This window comes from Poeciliopsis prolifica, unplaced genomic scaffold (genome assembly GCF_027474105.1).
Source record: "Poeciliopsis prolifica strain line A6 unplaced genomic scaffold, Auburn_PproV2 SCAFFOLD001, whole genome shotgun sequence".
Classification (NCBI taxonomy): domain Eukaryota; kingdom Metazoa; phylum Chordata; class Actinopteri; order Cyprinodontiformes; family Poeciliidae; genus Poeciliopsis; species Poeciliopsis prolifica.
In genome coordinates, this window is record NW_026562376.1 from 17,069,748 (window position 1) to 17,089,473 (window position 19,726).

Here is a 19,726-nt window from a genome sequence, read left to right on the forward strand (position 1 = left end):
CTCAATCATGGTCCTAGATAAAATACAGTTTGTCTTGTGAGGCCAAGAATCTTCTAAAAGGACTTGTCCTGGCGGTATCCTAATCAGATGTCCAAACCATCTCGCCTGACTCTTTTTGATGGAGAACCGCAGCAGCTCTGCTCTTTTTGTTCAACTTTCTTTGCAAAGGGAATGGTGCAAAAGACAAGAATACATCCCTCGCCCGACACACCCACAACAAAATCACTGCCTCCAAAAGACTGAGTCATTTCAACAGTATTCAAACTGTATTTTTATTGAAGAAATGTCACCCATTTGCCCCACTCAAAACAAAACAAAGAACCCTGACACAACTTTAATTAGACACGAAATATAGATTAATTATTTAATTCACAGCACATGGAAAATATTCTCAAAAAAATGAAATGCCAGAGTCATGACTTGTTCCAGGACTAAAAGTGTAAACATATCACTCATATTCCTATATGTATGTAGACCTGAAGCTCTAAGAGTGTGATGAAGCCATTGGCAAACAAAAAGCAGTCGCAGTAGGACAAAACTACTGATAGAACGGGAAACGGTGAATATCTAAATTTAAGACACACGAGCTCCTTCCACAAAATTGCCTGGTGGATTTTGATTTAGAAGATGACAGGACAGTTTCATCCAGGAGCGTATCGGTTTCACACCCTGAGACTTTGCCTCAGAGGTTTAGGAAGAAGCCGTGTCTCTTGTGTCTTTGTCAGGGTGTAAATACTTTTCTTTTTTTTCCGTTTTTTCTTTTTTTCCAAGCACAAAAGAAAATAACAGGATCACGTTTTCACAAGGAATTACAGTCAGATGCACAGCAGCACACAAAGTGACAAAAGATTATTTGTACACAAGATATTTCTGAAATCAACATCTGTTCTAACTCTTTACACAGTGCAAAGTATAAAAATCTCAATAAAGTGTCAAGTCTTGTGGTCTCCAGTGAAGTTTTACATTTATAGTTAAGCCTGGAAGCAGCCTAAAGCAGTCATCCAGAGTTTGTTGTATATATAGTTATAGGTAAATATAAAACAACCTCATTGGCAAAGTTGTTTTAAGCTGAATGTTGTTCCTTATTAGTCTCAAAATTACACACAGTAAGAAAACCAAATGAAATTAAGCTTTCTTACGCTGAAAAAACGTCCTCACCTGTCAAAATATGTGCATCTACGCCACAGCCAGATTTAAACCGTAAAAAAAGGGTGGATGCAAACTAGAAATTCACACGGTTGGCTCAACATCATCAACAACCAGTAATCATTCAAGCTTCTCCTGCCCCCGAGTGTTGCTCCCTTAAGCCCAGTGAAACTCGTAACCCCTGGACAGCACCAGGCTTTCCAGGTCCTTGTCCTCCGCCCTCTCCTTCAATCTCTGCTCCTCCAATATGGAGACTAGCATATCCCGTTTCTCTACCGTCCTCATCATTTCAGCCAGGATCTCCATCTCCTTTTGCAGCTCGGAGGCGCTTTTGTTTGTATCTAAAAGAACATCAATAAGTACAGAGAAAAATTAAGTGTGTATTCCTTGTGCCTGACTATGAAACCATCAGATGAAGGACTTACCTTCGACTGACATTCGCCGTCTTAGATCTTGTTGCAGCCGGCTTTGTGTGTCTTCCAGCGCGAGATCTTGGGCACTAAGATACAAGAGTTGTAGTTCTTCAATGGCAAGCAATCTTAACTGTACAGTATATTTTCACATGCAGGTGATCTCCGGGCTGCCACTCACAAGATCATGAGTTCTGACTCGTAGCGCCCCAACCAATTCTTTTCCAGGACGAGCTCAAACCAGGCCTGATAGAGCTGGGCTTCGTCACGCTCGTCAGTCTGATGAGAATCTGCGAAGGGAGGAAATTAAGAGGAAACGCAGTAAGAAAGAGGAAAGACTTGGAGTTGTGTGAGTGATTCGATGCCGTCTCCACAAGGCCATTGCTGGGAGAAATACATCAGGCTTTGACCACTCACAAAGGCAAGTCTTCACTGAAAACTCCACTGAAGCACAAAGCGCTCTACTGTGAAAACATGAATCAATAATGAAGTCTTGGTGTCTGCTGTGAATAAAACCATTAAGTACATTGAGGGTTTTAACCAGACAGACGCTTCAAGAGAAAGCGTCCTTCTAAACAGTCAGAGGACTGTGCAGTCGGTGCAATTTCAGAGAAGAAAGGCAAAGCTTTGATTGGATTTCCTGTTTAAAGGTGGATGGCTTAAAGCTTCCAGGCTCTAAAGGAAGTTATGAGGGATTGATCTGAATATGTGCACAAGTACCTTCTCCTCTGATGATCTTCTCTATTCGCACTCCTTTTTCCTCCAGATCGCGTTGTTTCTCCTCCACCTCCTCCAGCTGTCTCTGGATTATCTGCACAAAAACAAACGCATGAGGGTTAGAAGCAAGGCAGGCAAGTAATGGAGATAGGGTTTTAGTTTTCAGAAAATAACATTTCTGCCGGTACTTTTTTAAAAATAGGAATTCTTATGCCAAACAAGCGTTATTTTAATTCAAATATATAAGAAAATAACTGCAAGTACAACAAAACAGAAAAAAAGAGAACATTTCACCTCACTGAAACTCAGCCATCAAAATAAACACTGTGCTAAAAAATACTCATCCAACACAAAAAGCTCTACAGTTTGACAGATAACAGCCGTATTCACACTTTGATAAGGTCACACTTTAGATGGAGTGTTTTGAAGCAATGCAACAAATATCTCTATAGAGGAAATAAAGGAGCACCTGAGCTCGATGAAGCCTCTTCAGTTGTTCTCGTTTGGCCTGCTGGGCCGCAGTCTTTTCTTGCTTTTCCTTTAATCGGTCTGAGGACAGCTGGAACATGACCAACAACACGTCTCAAACACAGTCCACTGGATTCGCACGTCTACCTGAATGTAGAGGTCGTTTGTACGCACCTTGTTGGTGGACGTCAGGTTCTCATTTTCATCCCCACTTGAGGACAGTTCTTCCAAACTCTGTTCACTAGAGGCTAGATACATAATAATAAGAAGAAAAGAAAAAAAATCAGAAAAATGTATCATTTTCTGGAGAGATCTGAGAACAGCTGCACAGACGTCTCCATCTGACGTGATGGAGCCAGAGGAGCGCCGCACAAAAAGAAAACTGCCTAAAGATGAGCTGAGCTTGTTGTATCAGATTCAAAAAGACTCCAGGCTGTAATTGCTGCCAAAGGTGAATTAACAACATTTTCAGCAAAGGCTGTGAATCCTTATGTAAACGTGTTTTCTTGGTTTTCTATTTCTAATACACTTGAAATAGAAAAATCTCAAACTTTTTCTCATGCTGTCATAATGGTGTGATTGTGTGTCGAATATTAATACAATTTGGAACAAGACCGTAATGCAACAAAACGTAGAAATTGTGAAGCGCCGTGAATACTTTCCAGATGCGCAACATAGACTCACTTTTGTTTTTCAGGTTGGACAGAAATGTCTTAATTTCCTTTTGAGCTTCCTGCTCCTTCCCTTCACTCTCTGATAGGCCCCTCTTCCTGAGCCTAAGAGATGAAAACAAATCTACCCTTTTACGGGGCAGAGAGCAAAGTTCGTCCGGTGGCCCTTCAGAGTCCCTTCGACTTTTTAGGGACACCTGCTGCAATAAGGACGGCAGGTCTCGCCCCTCGCCCCACGGATCTGTCCCCACAGAAGCCCACTGGACACCACTCATGCTCGTTCTCCTCTCCGCTGCCGATGACCCAGAGTCTTCATGGCTGAACAGTGAGCCGAAATCAGATGCGCCTTCAGACATGGGCCTTTGTTTACGAAGAACATTACGTTTGTGTCTCCTATTAAGACAGAAAGGACAGAAATTTCAAATGATGTTCCGGTTTAAAGTTTTTAGGCGTTGAAATGAAGAAAAATTAAAAATACAAACATTACAACAGCAGCCTTGGAGCTGCTGGGTTCACTGATCCCACTAAAGGTCCTCCTGACGGCGTTAGCTATGACCTGGAAAGCAGAGGAAGAAGATGCTGGCTTCTGGCTCCGACTTGCTGTTCTGATCTGGCTCGAGTTGGACAGAGGCTTATCTGCTTCTGCTTGCACCTGATAAAACATCAGAGGAAAGAAAAAATGTGGCCAACATGATGTGGAATTAATTTTTCTCACATTTTTAAGTCTGAATCTCTGAAGGACCGGGGGGAGGGGGGAGTATTAAAAGCATGAAACATCTCTTCTTTGTGAAATCCTCACCTGATTTTTAAGCTGAGAAATGTTTGTCGTGCTGCTGTCAATGGGAGTGTTTTCAGGATTCAGACCCTCTTCCCAGTTCAGAAGCCTCTCTCTTTCAGGCTGGGATAGCAGCAGCCGCCTCCGAGGAGCCGATGTGCTGGAACCTGATTTTTTTGCAGCTAGTGGCTCATCACTCTTCTTACTTTCCTCAGGCAGAGTCTGTGTATCTGCTTTTGGTTTTGGCTCCTTAAAAAAAAAACAAGGGAAATAGTTAAAATTAAATTATGTTTACTTTATGTCATGATCTTGAATTGCTTAAGTTTTTGTTTCCACTTTTGATTATTTTCTTATAAGCTGTTTCTTTGGCTCGGTGTTTTTAGAACTTTCAAGCTGACATTGTAAATAAAGTGTTCTTAATGTTTTGCCTGGTGAAATAAAATTTCAAACTTTCCGTGGTTATTCTTTATTTTTTCATCAGCTCCCTTCTTGTTCCTTAACTTTCTTTCCTGAGCCTGTCTGCTTGGTCTCCCCTCACAGCTGGACTCTCTTCAAATGTAAATAGCGTGTGCAGTACAGTTCTGGTCAAATAATCTGTATTTTTCAATACATCCATGAGATTTTATTACTTGTAACAAATATTTCTGATTTGCAAACAAACAGCCCTCAATAGAAATTGCTTCTCATTCTTCATGTATAAATGCCACAAGCTCAGAGATGTTTGAAGGCTTTTATGTTGCAACTGTCTTCCTCAAACACCACCAAAGATTTCAAATCAGATTTTAAAAGCCATTCTAAGATGTTCTTCTTAAGTTTTGGTTGACTAAAATGCTTGCTTGGGGTCTTTTTTTTTCAAGAAAATCCAATGATCACCCAGGTTTAACTTGTCCAAAGACAGCATCCCATTCTTTAAAATGTTCTGGCATTTCTGGGAAGCCAAGAAGCACAATAGAAAATGATTTTTTTCTACCAACATGCTCCACAGCCGAGCATGTTGGTAGGTATTCCACGAGGCTTAAACATGACAGTGATGCAGTAAATACCGTCTGTTAGCATCTTAATTTCTGGAACTTTACCCAACGCTCTACGGCTGTGATAAAATCAGCTCTCTGTTTTTGGGCTTTGTATGCTTGGTGGCATGACAGTCTCCAAAGGCTTGATCGTGTTTTAGCTCTAATTTGGGACATAAACTGACAACTTTAAAAGGGTTTGACGAAACCAAGCAGGCAAATGCCTTTTGCTACATTGCTTGCAATGCTTTGGGAATTTAATGTTTTATGTTTAAGGACATAAAATAATTTTTAAAACCCCATAAGCCTTTAAAAAAAAATTTAAATCGTTTTGTTTGTCTGCTTTTACACAGATGTCTTACCATATTTATTACTGTCCATCATTGTCCTCTTGGACAGACCAAAGCATGTGATTAAGCTATATTAGTGTCATCAGTTTAGTTTTTTTGGACAAGAAAGCATTTTTTAAAGAAATTGTACAAATTGGTCTTTTGAATGAGCTAAAGAGAACTAGCAGTTTTGATTGCAACCCTTACATAGAGAACTAGTGCCTTGCTTCACACCCTCACACGGCATTAAAGTACCTGGATGCAAAAAAAAAAAAAAAACCCAGAGCTTTTTAAATGCTACCCACACTGCATGTCTCAGTTGAAGTGATTTCTTCAAAGTCAGAATCAACTTCAGGAACAGTTTCTGGTCTTGAGCGGAAGTGCTTGATGAAGATCAGAGGGAATGCTGTGCACAAAGACAACAGAAAAACTCAACATTGTTCAGCAAAAACCTACATGTTTTTGGCTCTACTTCTACAGTGAGCCATTTTAAACATATACACATACATGCGTGCACACACAAGAACTCTCAAAGGCTGAGCGCAGAGTGATGATGCGTTTCTCCCCCAGTGACCAGACACGTTGTGTACTTTATATCAGAGTGACATTTGTGAGAGAAGACGGCGAAGGGCACAAACAATGAAACCAGTTAATACAAGGAGAAAAAATAAATAAAATAGGAGTTAAAGTAAGGTGAACCAAATTAATGATGAAAGACTAAAAGAAAAGAAAAAAATTTTGAGCTACAGGGACATCTAGAGTTGAATATGTAGCACAACAGTTTTTTTTAGTACTATTGGTTCTGTCTTCTTCAATCACTAAAGTGTTTTTCTAAACATTATTAAACATCAGCATCATAATAATTTGGAATATTATTGAAAAAAGGTGTTGAGTGATTCAAATCCAAAATGGTAAACTGGCGTTATGTAGATTTATATGATGATCGATACCTAAGACTAATCAATAAATAGAGTCTGCCAGGACATGTAAACTATGAGCACTTAGTTGCACAAAAGTGAATGATATTCGCTTTTTGAGATGCATCTGTATTGCTGTTTTACTTAACCCTGGATTCAAGAAATGCTTGTTTGTCACAGTTCTACCAGAAAAATAAATAAATCAGATCAGCATTGATCCACTGCAGCTTTACAAGCCACATAGTACAGCCAGCTGTAATTAGTGAAACAAGGTAATACTTTATATGAACCGCAAAGACATAAAGCAAAACAAATAGTTTACATAAAATAAGACAGATGTTAGTAACAAATCAGAGGAATCAAAGGTTTAAGTTGTTTAACTTTGCAAGCAAAGAGAAGTAGGGCAGAGCCATTAGAAACATTTATAGGGACACTCACTTGCTCGAATCTTTCGTTTCCATCGATTATTATGTTTTGTGTTAGCGTGACCTGCAGACCAAATGCAATCAAATGACCCGTGAGGAAGTGTTAGGATCCCCCTCCACCCTACCCCATCAAGAACAGATCAATACAATAAATACATGTATGAAAACCCAAATTAAGGTCTCATAGTGTGACTGTAATAGACTTTAATAACGTGTCATTGCCTGAACCACGAGTTGGTTTAGAAAATCCAAAAAACATATTCTGAACGATGGAAGGTCTTGAGTCCGTTTACCTTCTACTCGAGCAGTTAGGGCTTCCTAAAGCAAAAGCCTTTGTCTTTAATTGGTAAGATAGTTTTAAGGAAATTTCGTCAGACCATTTTTAGCCCAGAGAAGTTAACAATAAACACTTGTTGAAACACCCGATTAGTTCAAAACCCACAGGCAAAACGACAGAAAGACACAGGGTTAGGGACGTTGCACTAAATGGATGTGTTGAGAAACTTTAGAGACACGAACAGCTTATAAATATTAAAACCAAGATTCTCCATCAGAGAGGCCAGAAAAACTGGATTTCAAACAGTTTCTGCAGTTTCACAAAGTTAAATGTTGGACCGCATGTACCGACCTTTGAGGCCATCCTGGCTTCTGGCTCCGGCACCTTCTCCCTTTTTAGGTCCGACGATGCAGGAAGCCTCCAGAGCATCAACACCCATTTCTGTATCCTCAGGAAATGGTTTCAGATCTTTTCTCAGCTGATCTGACTGCATGCTGGATGCCTCGCCTGTAAATAATTACAGTGTGTGGGCACAATTTTTTCCAGACTCCAAACAAATATTGGTTGTTGCTGGACTGACAATTAGAGTGAAAGTAAGACAGTACACCCTGTTAATTCAAGAGTCATAAACATCGGGACTATATATAAACAATCTGGGTCTGTACTCTGAAAGCTTATAATGCCATCATTTTTAGTAAAATTCTGAGTATTTGTGCAATTTTAGGATATTTGTTCTTCGGTCTTATTAAGAGTTCATAATTCTAGCTGATTCTAGAGCTGTTCGAACAGCAGGCATCGCTTCTGCCCCGTTTACTTTTCCCCATCTTTTTCTTGATGTTATGGTGGTTATGCTGCCAGTTCAAACAAATTTACTCAAGCAGGCAATCTCATTGAATTACTGACAACTGAGCATTATATGAATACACACTCAACGAGGCAGTGAATTTACTAGCATGGCCAGAAGCTGTGCGCAGTCAGGTTGATGCCGTGTGCCAATCAATGGTCATGACAAACTTTTCATCATTTATTGGATGGTTTGAACTCCTGAATTTATATTTCAAACCTAAAGTGTGATCATTTTTATTACGTTTCCATGTAAAACCCGAGAATTAAAAGAGGGTGTACTTTCTTCTTACTGTTTATGGCATACATTCTGACATATATTCACAGTTCCTCTAACGTTTAAAACAGTTTTCAAGATTTCACAAGTACTTTCAGTCTATGTATGTAATCCACATAACACATGAACATCTCCTCCTCTATCAGTCACATAGACTTATGAAGCAACTATAGATACTGAAAAACAATCTACTTTACAGAGTCACAGTGATATCATTTTATGTACAAGCGCTGGAAAGTCACACACATTTATATATATGTATATATCATGTGTACTCACAGAGTAATGAAGTCAACAATGTACAGAATCTTTGCAGAGGTGATTCCACTCGGCCACAGCAAAAAAAAAAAAAAAAAACATGTCGGCATAACACATTATCCCGATAGGAATACTAGACAACAACGCCTTGTTCTGTTAATGAAGAGGTGTTTACCGAGTGTTCCCGATTTGGTTAAATTTTTCTCTTTTATTTATGAGAAAGAAACAAGAGGAAAGGACAGAAAAGACCCATTAGTAAAGCCCACAAGGAAACCGATAGAAGCATACTGATGAGATTCACTTCAGTCCTGTTCAGATTGAATGGGGTCAACAGACTCTATAGCGAAACACTTTTTTTATCTACTAATTAAGCTTTTGCATGACGGCCACCCTTTTTCTCAGGTTGTTGCATTTAGGAAATCTTCAATTTTGCAACATTTTGCCATAAGATGGACAGAGTCTGAGTCTGTTTTAAGAAAACAGACTCAAGCATCTATGTCCTCTTAAAAAAAAAAAGAATAAATAAATAAATAAATAAGGCACGCGTTAATTGTTAAAGGCTGTGATCATGAGCATGATTTGTGTGGGTGATGTTAGGCCAACTCAAAGAGTTGAAAGAAGAATTGACAATGAACAGATTACAAAATGTGTTAATTTTGCTGGTAGAGAATATATTGTGTGAATGAACCCCATTGTGAATATTTGATCTTTTGGAAATGATGCAATTTAACTGACGGGTAACAAATAACACTGCAAATGAATATTGCAATCAAATACATTTATTTGTCAATAGTTATATATACACATCTTCTAAATGTCATAAATTAAGCAATTTTACAAAATTTGTGTGTAAGAGGCAAAACAAAAATTGACCGACAGGCTGCAATGATACAACTGTGAGATAGAAATCGTACCGCCAACACGAGTTCACAGGCAAAAAGCTGCTGTCTAATTATTTCCTGAGCAAAGACTAGGAGGTACATGAGAGAGATCTGGAGAGGGGAGCAGGAGTGGGAAGGTCTCCTTCTGAAACAGAGGGAACCACAGACAGACCACACACACGTGGAGACACGTCACTGTCAAACGGGCCGAAGGAAAGGGGATGCTGCTGATGCATGAGTGGCAGCGAATACATTCAAAAGCTGCTTGGACAGACGGTCAGGGTAAAGACGACATGGACGAGCATGGCACAATATCAGCGATGGGAAGGTTGTTAAGCAAACCAGGAGATTTTTACGCAAATCTTTGCACTTTTTTCAAATTTAATCTAAATTATTTTTACTTCAGAAGGGGAATAGTAGTGTAGCAAGCTTATCTATAAAACTGGCTGACCACACTGATAGCATAGCAGCATTTTATTTAGCTTTGGTTTATTAATGCGATTTGACAATAATTTAAAAATAGTGGCAACTACATACATTGCTGAAACATTTAGAAATACTGTAGGAAATGGCATCAAGTAGTTTATTTATAAGTGATTGCGGCAATTCAACACAGGCACAGTATTAGATTTGGTGTTTTACTCAACAGTGCACAATGCTACAAATAGTCTTCAACATGCTAGGCTTGAGGTTCATGCTGGTTTGTGATTGGTTATCTTGGTTAGTCAGGAAAAAAATAAATGAATCAGATGGAGCTACAAAAGGCAGCCAGTGCAAAAGCAGTACAACAAGATCTTATGACCAAATCTGGCCAATCGTCACCTTCACTGCTGGCAGGAATCAGCCAATCAGAATGTGCAGCATTGGAAAGTTGAAACAGACTGAACAAAATGAAGTGAAACAGAAGCTGGAAGACAAATTTTGGATTGGAAAATAAATGAGATGTGGAAAAAGAAGGAAGGAGGGAAACAAAATGTGCAAAGTTTTTGAGAAAAACATTGATAATACTGTAAGACTGAGTATAATAAAACAAATACAACAATAAACCAAACATAAAAGTAGCCATCAGTTACAGTGCGTGACTTAATAAAAAAGAATATTACTTAAAGTAATTACAAAACAGAGTTTGTAAATAGGCTTTTTAGCAACATGAGAACATCCGTCTTAAAAATAAGGCTCATTGTTTTGGTTTGCATTAATTCTTTTTAAGCATTATCTAAAATATAACTGGAAATGAATATTTACTAATTTAAGAAAAAAAAATCTCAAATTAAATGTTCACAATAAAAAAAATACATTTGTAAAATTCTAAAAAAAACAACAATTGTTCTAAACAGCCTACCATAAATAATGAGCCTTTAATCTGAAAAAGTGTGAAAAGTATCTGTTTAACACTTTGTGTAAATACTAGAGTTTTTGATGACTTAGAATCCTTTCACATTTGATAATGAGAAAAAAAAAATACTGTTTTGGCATTTCCATTGCACAACTCTGGTGGGCAGTGTTAGAAAGCAGACAACTGAAACAAGTTCTCTCACATCACTGCCAGAAAATCAAAACAGAAACCACACTATTTACAGAATTTTCTTGGTAAGAATTAGGACATGTTCCAGGTTACAATCTCGTAATGCAGGAAAACTAAAACTTCCGGCATAAACCAACCATAAGCCTTTAGGCATAAACCATAAACTCTGACTAGACAACAAAATTAGGTGAATCTACGTCCTGGATCCACATCACCCAAGACTTATGGAGTCACTGTGGAGTGAAAGCTTCCTGGAGCATGCCCACAAATCAGATGTTAATGAAGCAGGGGAGAAAGCCCAGGCCAAAGGAATTATTATTTGATGTGTGGCTTGCAGGTTCTATAATAGCTAAGCTAATCTCGCAAAAAGAGTCGAAGCAGTAACTATGTCCAGAGTTTTTAGTGGAAGTTTTGAAGCACCTGGATGTGTCTCAAGTAGTTAGTATCTTAGCACAGAAGTCAACAGTCCAAACATTCTCAATTTTGGGGATTTAGAAAAAATGTAAATCTGCTGCTAAGCTAACCTGCCTTAAGCTAACATCAGTTAAGCTAGCTACACTTTTTATTTTTTTTATTTTTTTAGGAAAGATCAAGTATCTCTCATCTAAAATGAACAATTTATGATACAAGTCTAAATCATAAAAGTAAGTAAGAGAATTTGCTCTAATAGGAAAGTTTAGAGAATGAATAATTTCAGACTTTTTCCATTCTCTCTAGCTGTTTGCAAGAATCTTAAATTTCTCGTTAATTCAAGCCGCAACTGCTGCTGTCTACTGCGGGTAAGATACTGACTGCTCAAAACTATTCAAGAAAGCCACATTTATCCTCCACTAAGCAGAAGCCGTGTGTCTCAATAAAGTAGGTTTGTGAGATCAATGCAGTTTACAAAAAGTCTAAATAACTGAGGAGATTTTAAATGTAGAAAGTGAAGGTAGTAATTGGAGCTTTGACTTAAATGAGCCACAACTGATTAGGCTGCAAAGATGTACGTATCCACCTATAAGCCACATATAAGTAAATCATTATTAGTTCCTCTCCTAGGCAAGCCGTTGGTTGAAGATTTGCTGCTGAGTCAGCTGGGGCTCCTGGTAGATCTGTCCCAACATCTCATGCATCGTGCAGAGCAGAGGACAGCCAAGGCTCAGCAGCTCAAACAGGAATATGTAGTCCTGTGAGTAGCTCCTGACGTGGGACCCCACAGCTGTGATAGACTCACACACACTTCCCAACAGCTGTTGAGGCAACACACACACAGCCCGACCAGCACGCCTCGGCCAGCTCAGGCCGCGCTTAATCAAGGAAACCAGGGTACCTGCGGGTTGGACGGCGCATGCGGCTGAACTGATCCCGCTGTCCACAGACGAGGGTTTCAGGTGGCTTAGGTTTTCCTGCAAAAATCCAGATAAAAATGCAACAAAAAAAAAATAAAAAATCAGTGCACATACCTCTACTTAAAGTAGTAAAATAATAATTAGTTTTTATTTTTTCCTTCTCAATTTCCAGTTATGTTTGTGAAATAAATTTAGCAGAAAGGTCTTTAGCAATTTCGCAAATCTATATAATAAGAATTTTAATTGTTTTGTTTGAGCTTCTTAAGAATTCTTCATTGAATTGATTTTGTTCTACATTTATATTACCAATACTTTATTTTCTGCTCTTAAACAGCCGTAAAAGTGTGAAACAAAAGTCACTTGAAAAGCTATCTTACCGTCGTTCTTCTGAACCTGCCCCAGCTGGTGTTGTATTGACGCTGGGCATAGTGAATCTTGCAATAAAACTTTCCTGTAATGGAATAACAAAACAAATAAAAACAAAAATTTTTATTTAAAAAAAGTCTGTTTTTTTTCCCACGAATACTTCTTATTTTGATAAAAGAATCAGCTATAATGATTCAGACGTACTCTCCTGTGAATCAAATGTGTGTCCACCCAGACGGAGGGTGCAGTTACAGACGTCGCAGCGGAAGCACTCGCGATGGAAGAAGTAGCCTTCAGCACTGAGCCTCTCCATCACGTATACCCGTTTGGAGCAGAAGTGGCAGATGTCGCTGCCGCCGAGTCCAGGAGGGAAATCTTTACGCACCACACACTGAGGGGAAAAAGATCAGAAAAAGGTGAAGAAATAAGAAAAGTGCTCTAGTGAGAAGTTGCTTGGCGTTTTTCCTCCAGAAACCTTTAGAAAATGAATGTTTGAAATCACTGATTCATATATCAAATGTCAAAAATAAGTTCTGTATGGGGGGAAAAGAACTTTGAAGGAATTCAATTAGTCAAAAAAAAGGTGAAATATCCATCAGTACCAAGTGAGAAAAGCAGCACAGCACACAAACAGCTGATGATAAACAGAAAAAAAAACAAAAAAAAACACACAGATACAAAGTCAGAAACAGGTCACTACAAATTCTAAAATTAGTGATAATTTGGTCTTGACTTTTTAGTATTTTGCAATACTCAACATGGAGACATGTTGAGAGTAAGGTTTAGTATCAGAAGAATGTATTTGACACACACACAACCAGAATGAAAGAGTATGAAAAGTCACAATGAAATATATATATATATATATATATATATATATATATATATATATATATATATATATATATATATATATATATATATATATATATATATAAATGTTGGATATCTAGGAGTCCAAGGTAGAATTGTACTGTTCCCAACTTTAAATATTTGCAGCTTCTTGAGCTCTTAGCCATATGGAGATTAACTGCGTCTGTGGTTAACCTCGCAAGAAGAAGGTTAAAATTCTGGCTTTAAGGTATCCAAGTAAACGTTTGCAATAAATGCTTTCATTGGTTTATGCTGTTAAAACCATGTCTACACTCATGCAACTGGAATGTATTCCTAGCTTATAAATTCCCTGCTCAGAAAACTAAGGTTAAGAAATATTTGTTAGCAAGCCAAATTTTCACAACTCGCATTAGTACCAAGTCTGGATTAGTCTTTTAGCCATTTACATGCATCTTACCGGTGCGGCATTGGGCCTGTGGTCTGTCTCATAAAGGACGGCCAGTTTCTGAGCTTTAGCCTCTATTGCTGATGATACCTTTCCAACTACTCGCTAATATTTATACAAAGAAGAAGACAAACGGGAGTGGAAAAAACAGAATTTATCAAAGGTTATGGTGATGTGCTGTTGAATTGTGTTTGGACTTAGGTTTAGGACTTGCACCTCTTTACTGTAACTAGGAGCTCCAGAGGGACAGCTCTCAGAGCGAACAATTGATTTTGGATTACTTCTTCTGGTGCGCTCTCCCTCACAGGCTGCAGTGCACTAAATGAACACCACACAGTAAAACTGTAAGGCATTGTACTAAAGTGGTAGAAAATTTTTAATAAAATTCTGTTTTCAGATACTTTTAAGTTGAAATTATTGAATATAACACCAAAAAGGAGCACATGGCTGATTTAAGGGTACCTTAGTGGGATCCTTCTCAGCTTGTTTTAAACTCTGCTGCTCATTTTCCACCCTTTTCGTCCTCTCGAAATTTCTACTGACGCAAGACGAAGACGCAGAAGAACATGTTTTGTTGCTGGATGTGAATGTATCAGGACGAGAAGAAGAGTTTTGCTCAGTTTGTTCAGATTCAGAGCAGGACAGAGGAGAGGAGGTCACTTTAGGTTCAGAGGTGAAACAGGTCTGAGCGACAGGATCAGGAACAGGGTGGACCACAGGGAACATGGTGGAGCTTTTAGATAGAGTCAGAGGAGGAGGAGGAGGCGATGGTGTGGAAGGAGAGGAGGAGGTAGATGACTCCACCTACAGAGCCAAAGAAAGATGGCTATTACAGACCAAGGAGAACCTCAATAACTTGCTAATATATATTATTAATATATATTTCTAATTATTTGGAGAAAACTTCAAAATGGTGATTCTATAAGGATGTCCTGAAGGTAAATCTCTACCTTAAGTACATCCTGAACTCTATGGAGGAGTAAGGGTATTAAAATGATCTTGTCTGGATTATACAGTTACACAGATTTTTTTTATTTTCCTGCCTGTGATGCATTTTTCTGCCAAAGCAGTTATTTATTTTGATATTTGTATATTCATACATTTATTGTTGCTGTTAAGATTCTCCTCCACAGACATCCACTCTAATTTTAGAGCCTAAAAAATGCAGAATCGGGCAAAGAGCAAAGAGAAGTCATGCTTTTTTTGGATTAGTATAATACCAGCATCTGATCTGATACAGAACCTGTGAAACAGACGGAGGAGCAGGTGGTTTGTTGGACCCATGAAACATGGTGGACAGGAGGACAGCTCTCTCTTTTATACTCCTGCGTGAAAATTCTCTAGTCGACAACCTCTGATTTTTAGTCTACGGAGAAAGTAGGAGGTAATCAAAGCAGGAGGAAATAGAGAGTGAGACAGTGCATACGGAGTAATGTGTATTTGAAGGGAGGATTAAATTCACCTTCTGCTCAGGTGCATCACATGACGGATCAGAGTCCGAAGCGGACAGATCAGACACACGGGTAGGACGGTTTGGGGAGTTTTCTGTGTGACAAAGTTCAGAGCCAGAAACACTTACAGGGCTCTGAAAGTGCGAGGGCGATGGAGAACGACTTTGGCTGCTCTGATCAAAATATAAATTAGAAGAGAGGAAACTGGTCTGCTGAGAAACAGAACTGGGATTCTCCAGCAACCGAAGGTAGATTGAAGGCTGGAAACAGGAGGATGAGGAGAGGATGAGTTCACACAGAATGAACCCTTTTCTTTTTAAATACAGGGAGATACGAGGCAATACCTGCCATTTGGGACGAGATGGAGGAAGAGGAGAAAGAGGTTGGATATATTTGGGTTTAGCAAAACGGGGGTTTTCTTCCTCCTCCTCTTCCTCCTCATCTGAAGATGGAAAGGTGGTGGAAGGAGACAAAGGAGGAGAAAAGGGAGGAGAAGATGGGTCCTTGGACTGTTTCAAGGACAGAAAAGTGATAAAAATGTTATAAAAGGTAGAATAAAGGAAACAAAAACATTACTAGAGACCAAAACTAACACAAAGAGGAAAATATAAGTGCTAAAGTTAGATGTGATAGAGGAAGAAAACATGTAGTTGACTATATTGATGAAAATATAAATAATAAAATAATAATAAAATAATTTTATATAACAGCAAAATTACATGAAAGTGAAAGCAGCCGGTTACTAGCTTCGCTTCAAAAGTTCAAACTTCTACCCAGCAAAATTTATTTTACCGTGTGTATCAATTACAGCCCATCATTAATGGTTTTACAATTTAGAAAGACTTGGTCTGGTTGCCAACACAGCATACAGCAACAAAGATACACACACACACACACAACCAATAGTGTCACAAATCCAGTCTGGAAGTTCACCTACGCATCATACTTTTTATCACCTTAGATATTTGAGCGTCAGGTAGTTCTTAAATGTTCATGGTCTTGTTGTTTCAAAAGTGTAACTGTATAAACTTGACCTCTAATGTTATTCTCACCTTGGTGTGCACCTTTGCTATTGAGGAGTTCTCCTCAAATTTGGCCAGCAGCTGAGTTGCCATGGAGCGGACCTTGTTCTCCCGCAGCTCTCCATCGTCACCGGCAGGTGGCGCACTATGGCAGGACAACTGAGGCCAGAGAGGAGTCAGATTCAGAGCAGAGCTGGCTGACGAGTTGCTTTGTTAACCTAAACCCTTCAAGTTTTATTAGTGCTTTAATCCAAAAGACTTTTCCAGATGAATACCTCTGTGAGGTAGCCGCTTCCTTTCCGTCTCCGTTTGTTAACAGAGTCGTCCTCTGCTTTCTTCTCATCCTAGAGGATCCCACATTACAGATTAACTCAAAGAGGGATTAATACACCTTGTATTTAAATAATCCTAGCATTAAAAAAAAAAACAAGTGTATCAGCCATTGACTGGACTACTTCAAAAATAACTTTACTGTCTTTTAGGAAAATGGATACTAAACTTGAAAAGGAGATTGCACTGAGACTGTATTGAACAACTTCTCTACCTATGGTTCCTCTAATCAAATGCTGATATTTGAAGGAGTACATAGATATAATGGCAAACTGCTACATTGTTGGGGTAAAAGATAATGCCTTGCATGCACTTCAAGGAAATGTAAACATTTTTACCCTGGGTATCCTCTTCCTGGGCAGAGGCAGGTTCAGCACCTTGTGGTTGGATTTAGGTGGATGTTCTTCACCATTTTCATCTGGATCCTTGGGGACTGTAGAACAAACAAACAGCAATTATTGGTTATCAGTTTCAGGAAGCATTAATGTTGCAAGAGAAGATGTGACTAAAGTTAGTCCCATAGCATGTGAATGGGTGAATCTAGTGTGAAGTGCTATATTAACACAGGCCATTTACCATTACTGGTTAACTGCCTGATTTTTTTGTAAAACTTATAATGAAAACATAGAAAGCCGAGACATTTATACCCGTTACTCATCAGTTCTTCCAACTTTTGTGCAACACCTGTGGGGTTTGACAAGTGGGCTTGTCTTAAGCCCCAAAAATTGTCTCTCTGTTGGAGAAGACTTGTGTCATTATGAAACAATGGAGACATTGAACTCAAAGAGAGAAAAAGAAGAGCAATCCATAGCAGTTTATGCTATGGCCACTACTGATAACTCAAGCAGAGCTAATAGCCAGGCTGCTGCAGTGACAGTCATAATTAGCTGGAGCAGCATGATTTCACCCCCCTGTGTTTGAGCCAAATTAACAAAACCAAAGCAATGAACATTTTTATTGCAGATGCAGTTTGAGTATTTCATCTTTCTCTCCATCCTTCACCTGGGCAGCATTTGCCTGAAGTGACATTTTAAAGCCAAATGACGTAAGGAAACAATATCTAGACTGACTCAAACTTTAAATTGAATTAATTGCTGGGTATATAATTAATAAATCGCATTTTAATTGAAAAACCACAAGTAGACGAAATAACTAATAATTTCAACTAAAAAACACCTTTGCTACTAAATTATTGAATAAATTGACATTTGAGCTCAACAACAAATATTTAACCATCAGATTGGTGCAAAGGGCCATTATACTCATTCAGCTTTTAAATGCTCCAGGAACCCCTGATCACTCAGGTAACCTCTGAAACAAAAACCTTTTGGAAATGTAGAATGTGGACACTGACATTGGAAATGGGGACATCTGTGTTTGCTTTGGACTATTACATGTAAGCAAAAATGCAATTAACTGCATTAAAACCTTTAGCAGGTTAAAATCTCTATCCCTACTCTATATTAATTAATCAAAATTAATGCAATAAAGTCCCAGCCCTAGTTTTGACAGAACATTTCCTTGAAGTAATGCTTTACTGGTTGATTATTTTACTGTGGTTCAAGTCTCTGGAGTGAAATACTGTCTGATTGGAGAAGGGTGAGACTTTCACTCAGCAACTTAAGTCAACTACCGCAAGATTGTTTTGTATAAAATTGGTGAATTTATAATAACTACTTGTGTGAAGAAATGGGACAGCTGAAGCCAGCACAAGCACTTTCAGAAGAACAGATTGCAATAACACTGAAGTAGCGGTTTTTAGAGGCGGCATCTGAATTCTCACTGAATATTTGAAAGTAAGCTAATATTTACAGTGGAAATTATTTGAAAATAATCTTTAAAAAAAAAACATACAAACCTCATTAATGTCCTTATATAAACAACTAACCTCCTCAATAATCTGAGAATAATCAGTCACAACGGACTGTGAGAAAGCTCATTTACAGTCTGTAATTTTTTCTGGCTTTCAGAGATTTGAATTACAGACGTCTGCTGAACATTTAGAGCTACATATGAAAACTGAAGCAGAGGCAGTTGCCAGCAGTGGTGGAGTGATCAGCGAGGAAGGCCTCTGGAGTTACACGGATGTGACCGGATAGGCTTCCACAAACATAGCATGCATACCAGTATGGTTTCTGGCAGGGACCAACCTGACCACAGTTGTGTAACATGCAACTGAAGCCTGTGTGGCAGATAGAAAGGAAAACGTGCTCACAGTCCTTCAGGCTCTAAAGTGTTTTGATAAGGTGCTGCATTTGTCATTTGCCCTGGCTAGATAGGAACGTCTGTCACTCAACAGGAAAAAACGAGAACAAGCCGGAGCAAATTTTCCTCTGATTTGATTTGAAGATTTGATTTCCTCCTCAAACACTAGACTTAAAAATTCTTTTAAATTCATTTTAAACGTGTTGTAAAACAAGTTGAAATTGAAATTACCTTAGTAAAATTTGCCTCAAGCATTTCAAGAAGATTGTCCTAACATCTCCGAAAAACCTCATGAATCAACAAACAACTGTTACAAAGACGGACCATTGTTGTTCAGCGATGACTTCCTGAAGGCCTCAAAGAACTTGGAGAGGTAGAGGACCATCAGCAGCTTGTCTGGTTCAGCTCTGCCAGCCATCTCCCTTCCTGTAGTCACCGGCTGGATGCCGAACTCGCGCTCAGCCACATCAAACGCCAGCTGGTTGTTCCTCGCCACATCCTCCTCGTTCAGGGAGTCAAAGTCACTGGAGGATGAGATCAAATGTGAGATTTCTTTATATACAATTTGTATTTTGAATTTATTGAAGAGACCCAATTAGTTTTGAGCTTTTATTTACATAAAGAAGCAATTTTCTTAGCTCTTAGGAAGGAGCAGACCCAACAAACAAGAAGTGTCAAGGCAGCCTGTCTATGATTGAGATTTATTTCCGATATGATCTGAACAGAGAATTTGCAAATTCACATTCAACTGTAAGGTTTGGCAAACTGATAAATGTTTCAGAAATGGTGACTTTACAAAATCTCAGGGATTCT

General features: G+C 38.7%; 1 protein-coding gene across 8 annotated transcripts in view; it reads right to left on the bottom strand.

Annotated features, from left to right (window-relative positions):
* Nucleotides 1-244: 244 nt before the first annotated feature.
* mical2b (microtubule associated monooxygenase, calponin and LIM domain containing 2b) overlaps nt 245-19,726 on the bottom strand; it is a 44,940-nt gene continuing 25,458 nt past the window's right edge. The window contains exons 13-37 of one of the 8 annotated variants that reach the window (XM_055060683.1): nt 19,238-19,437; nt 17,047-17,141; nt 16,654-16,722; nt 16,409-16,537; nt 15,701-15,865; nt 15,368-15,616; nt 15,149-15,271; nt 14,368-14,709; nt 14,122-14,223; nt 13,918-14,010; nt 12,831-13,017; nt 12,638-12,711; nt 12,242-12,317; nt 7,497-7,652; nt 6,882-6,932; nt 5,832-5,932; nt 4,212-4,436; nt 3,895-4,064; nt 3,426-3,805; nt 2,916-2,989; nt 2,743-2,832; nt 2,277-2,367; nt 1,738-1,846; nt 1,572-1,645; nt 245-1,487 (exon numbers count right to left, since the gene is read on the bottom strand). In XM_055060683.1, coding sequence (XP_054916658.1) covers nt 1,303-1,487; nt 1,572-1,645; nt 1,738-1,846; nt 2,277-2,367; nt 2,743-2,832; nt 2,916-2,989; nt 3,426-3,805; nt 3,895-4,064; nt 4,212-4,436; nt 5,832-5,932; nt 6,882-6,932; nt 7,497-7,652; nt 12,242-12,317; nt 12,638-12,711; nt 12,831-13,017; nt 13,918-14,010; nt 14,122-14,223; nt 14,368-14,709; nt 15,149-15,271; nt 15,368-15,616; nt 15,701-15,865; nt 16,409-16,537; nt 16,654-16,722; nt 17,047-17,141; nt 19,238-19,437 — 3,610 coding nt within the window. In that variant the 3' untranslated portion in view covers nt 245-1,302. Of the gene's footprint in view, nt 1,488-1,571; nt 1,646-1,737; nt 1,847-2,276; nt 2,368-2,742; nt 2,833-2,915; nt 2,990-3,425; nt 3,806-3,894; nt 4,065-4,211; nt 4,437-5,831; nt 5,933-6,881; nt 6,933-7,496; nt 7,653-9,286; nt 10,312-12,241; nt 12,318-12,637; nt 12,712-12,830; nt 13,018-13,917; nt 14,011-14,121; nt 14,224-14,367; nt 14,710-15,148; nt 15,272-15,367; nt 15,866-16,408; nt 16,538-16,653; nt 16,723-17,046; nt 17,142-19,237; nt 19,438-19,726 lie in introns of those variants that run through there. The other 7 variants (XM_055060519.1, XM_055060603.1, XM_055060765.1 and 4 more) reach the window with 7 other exon arrangements.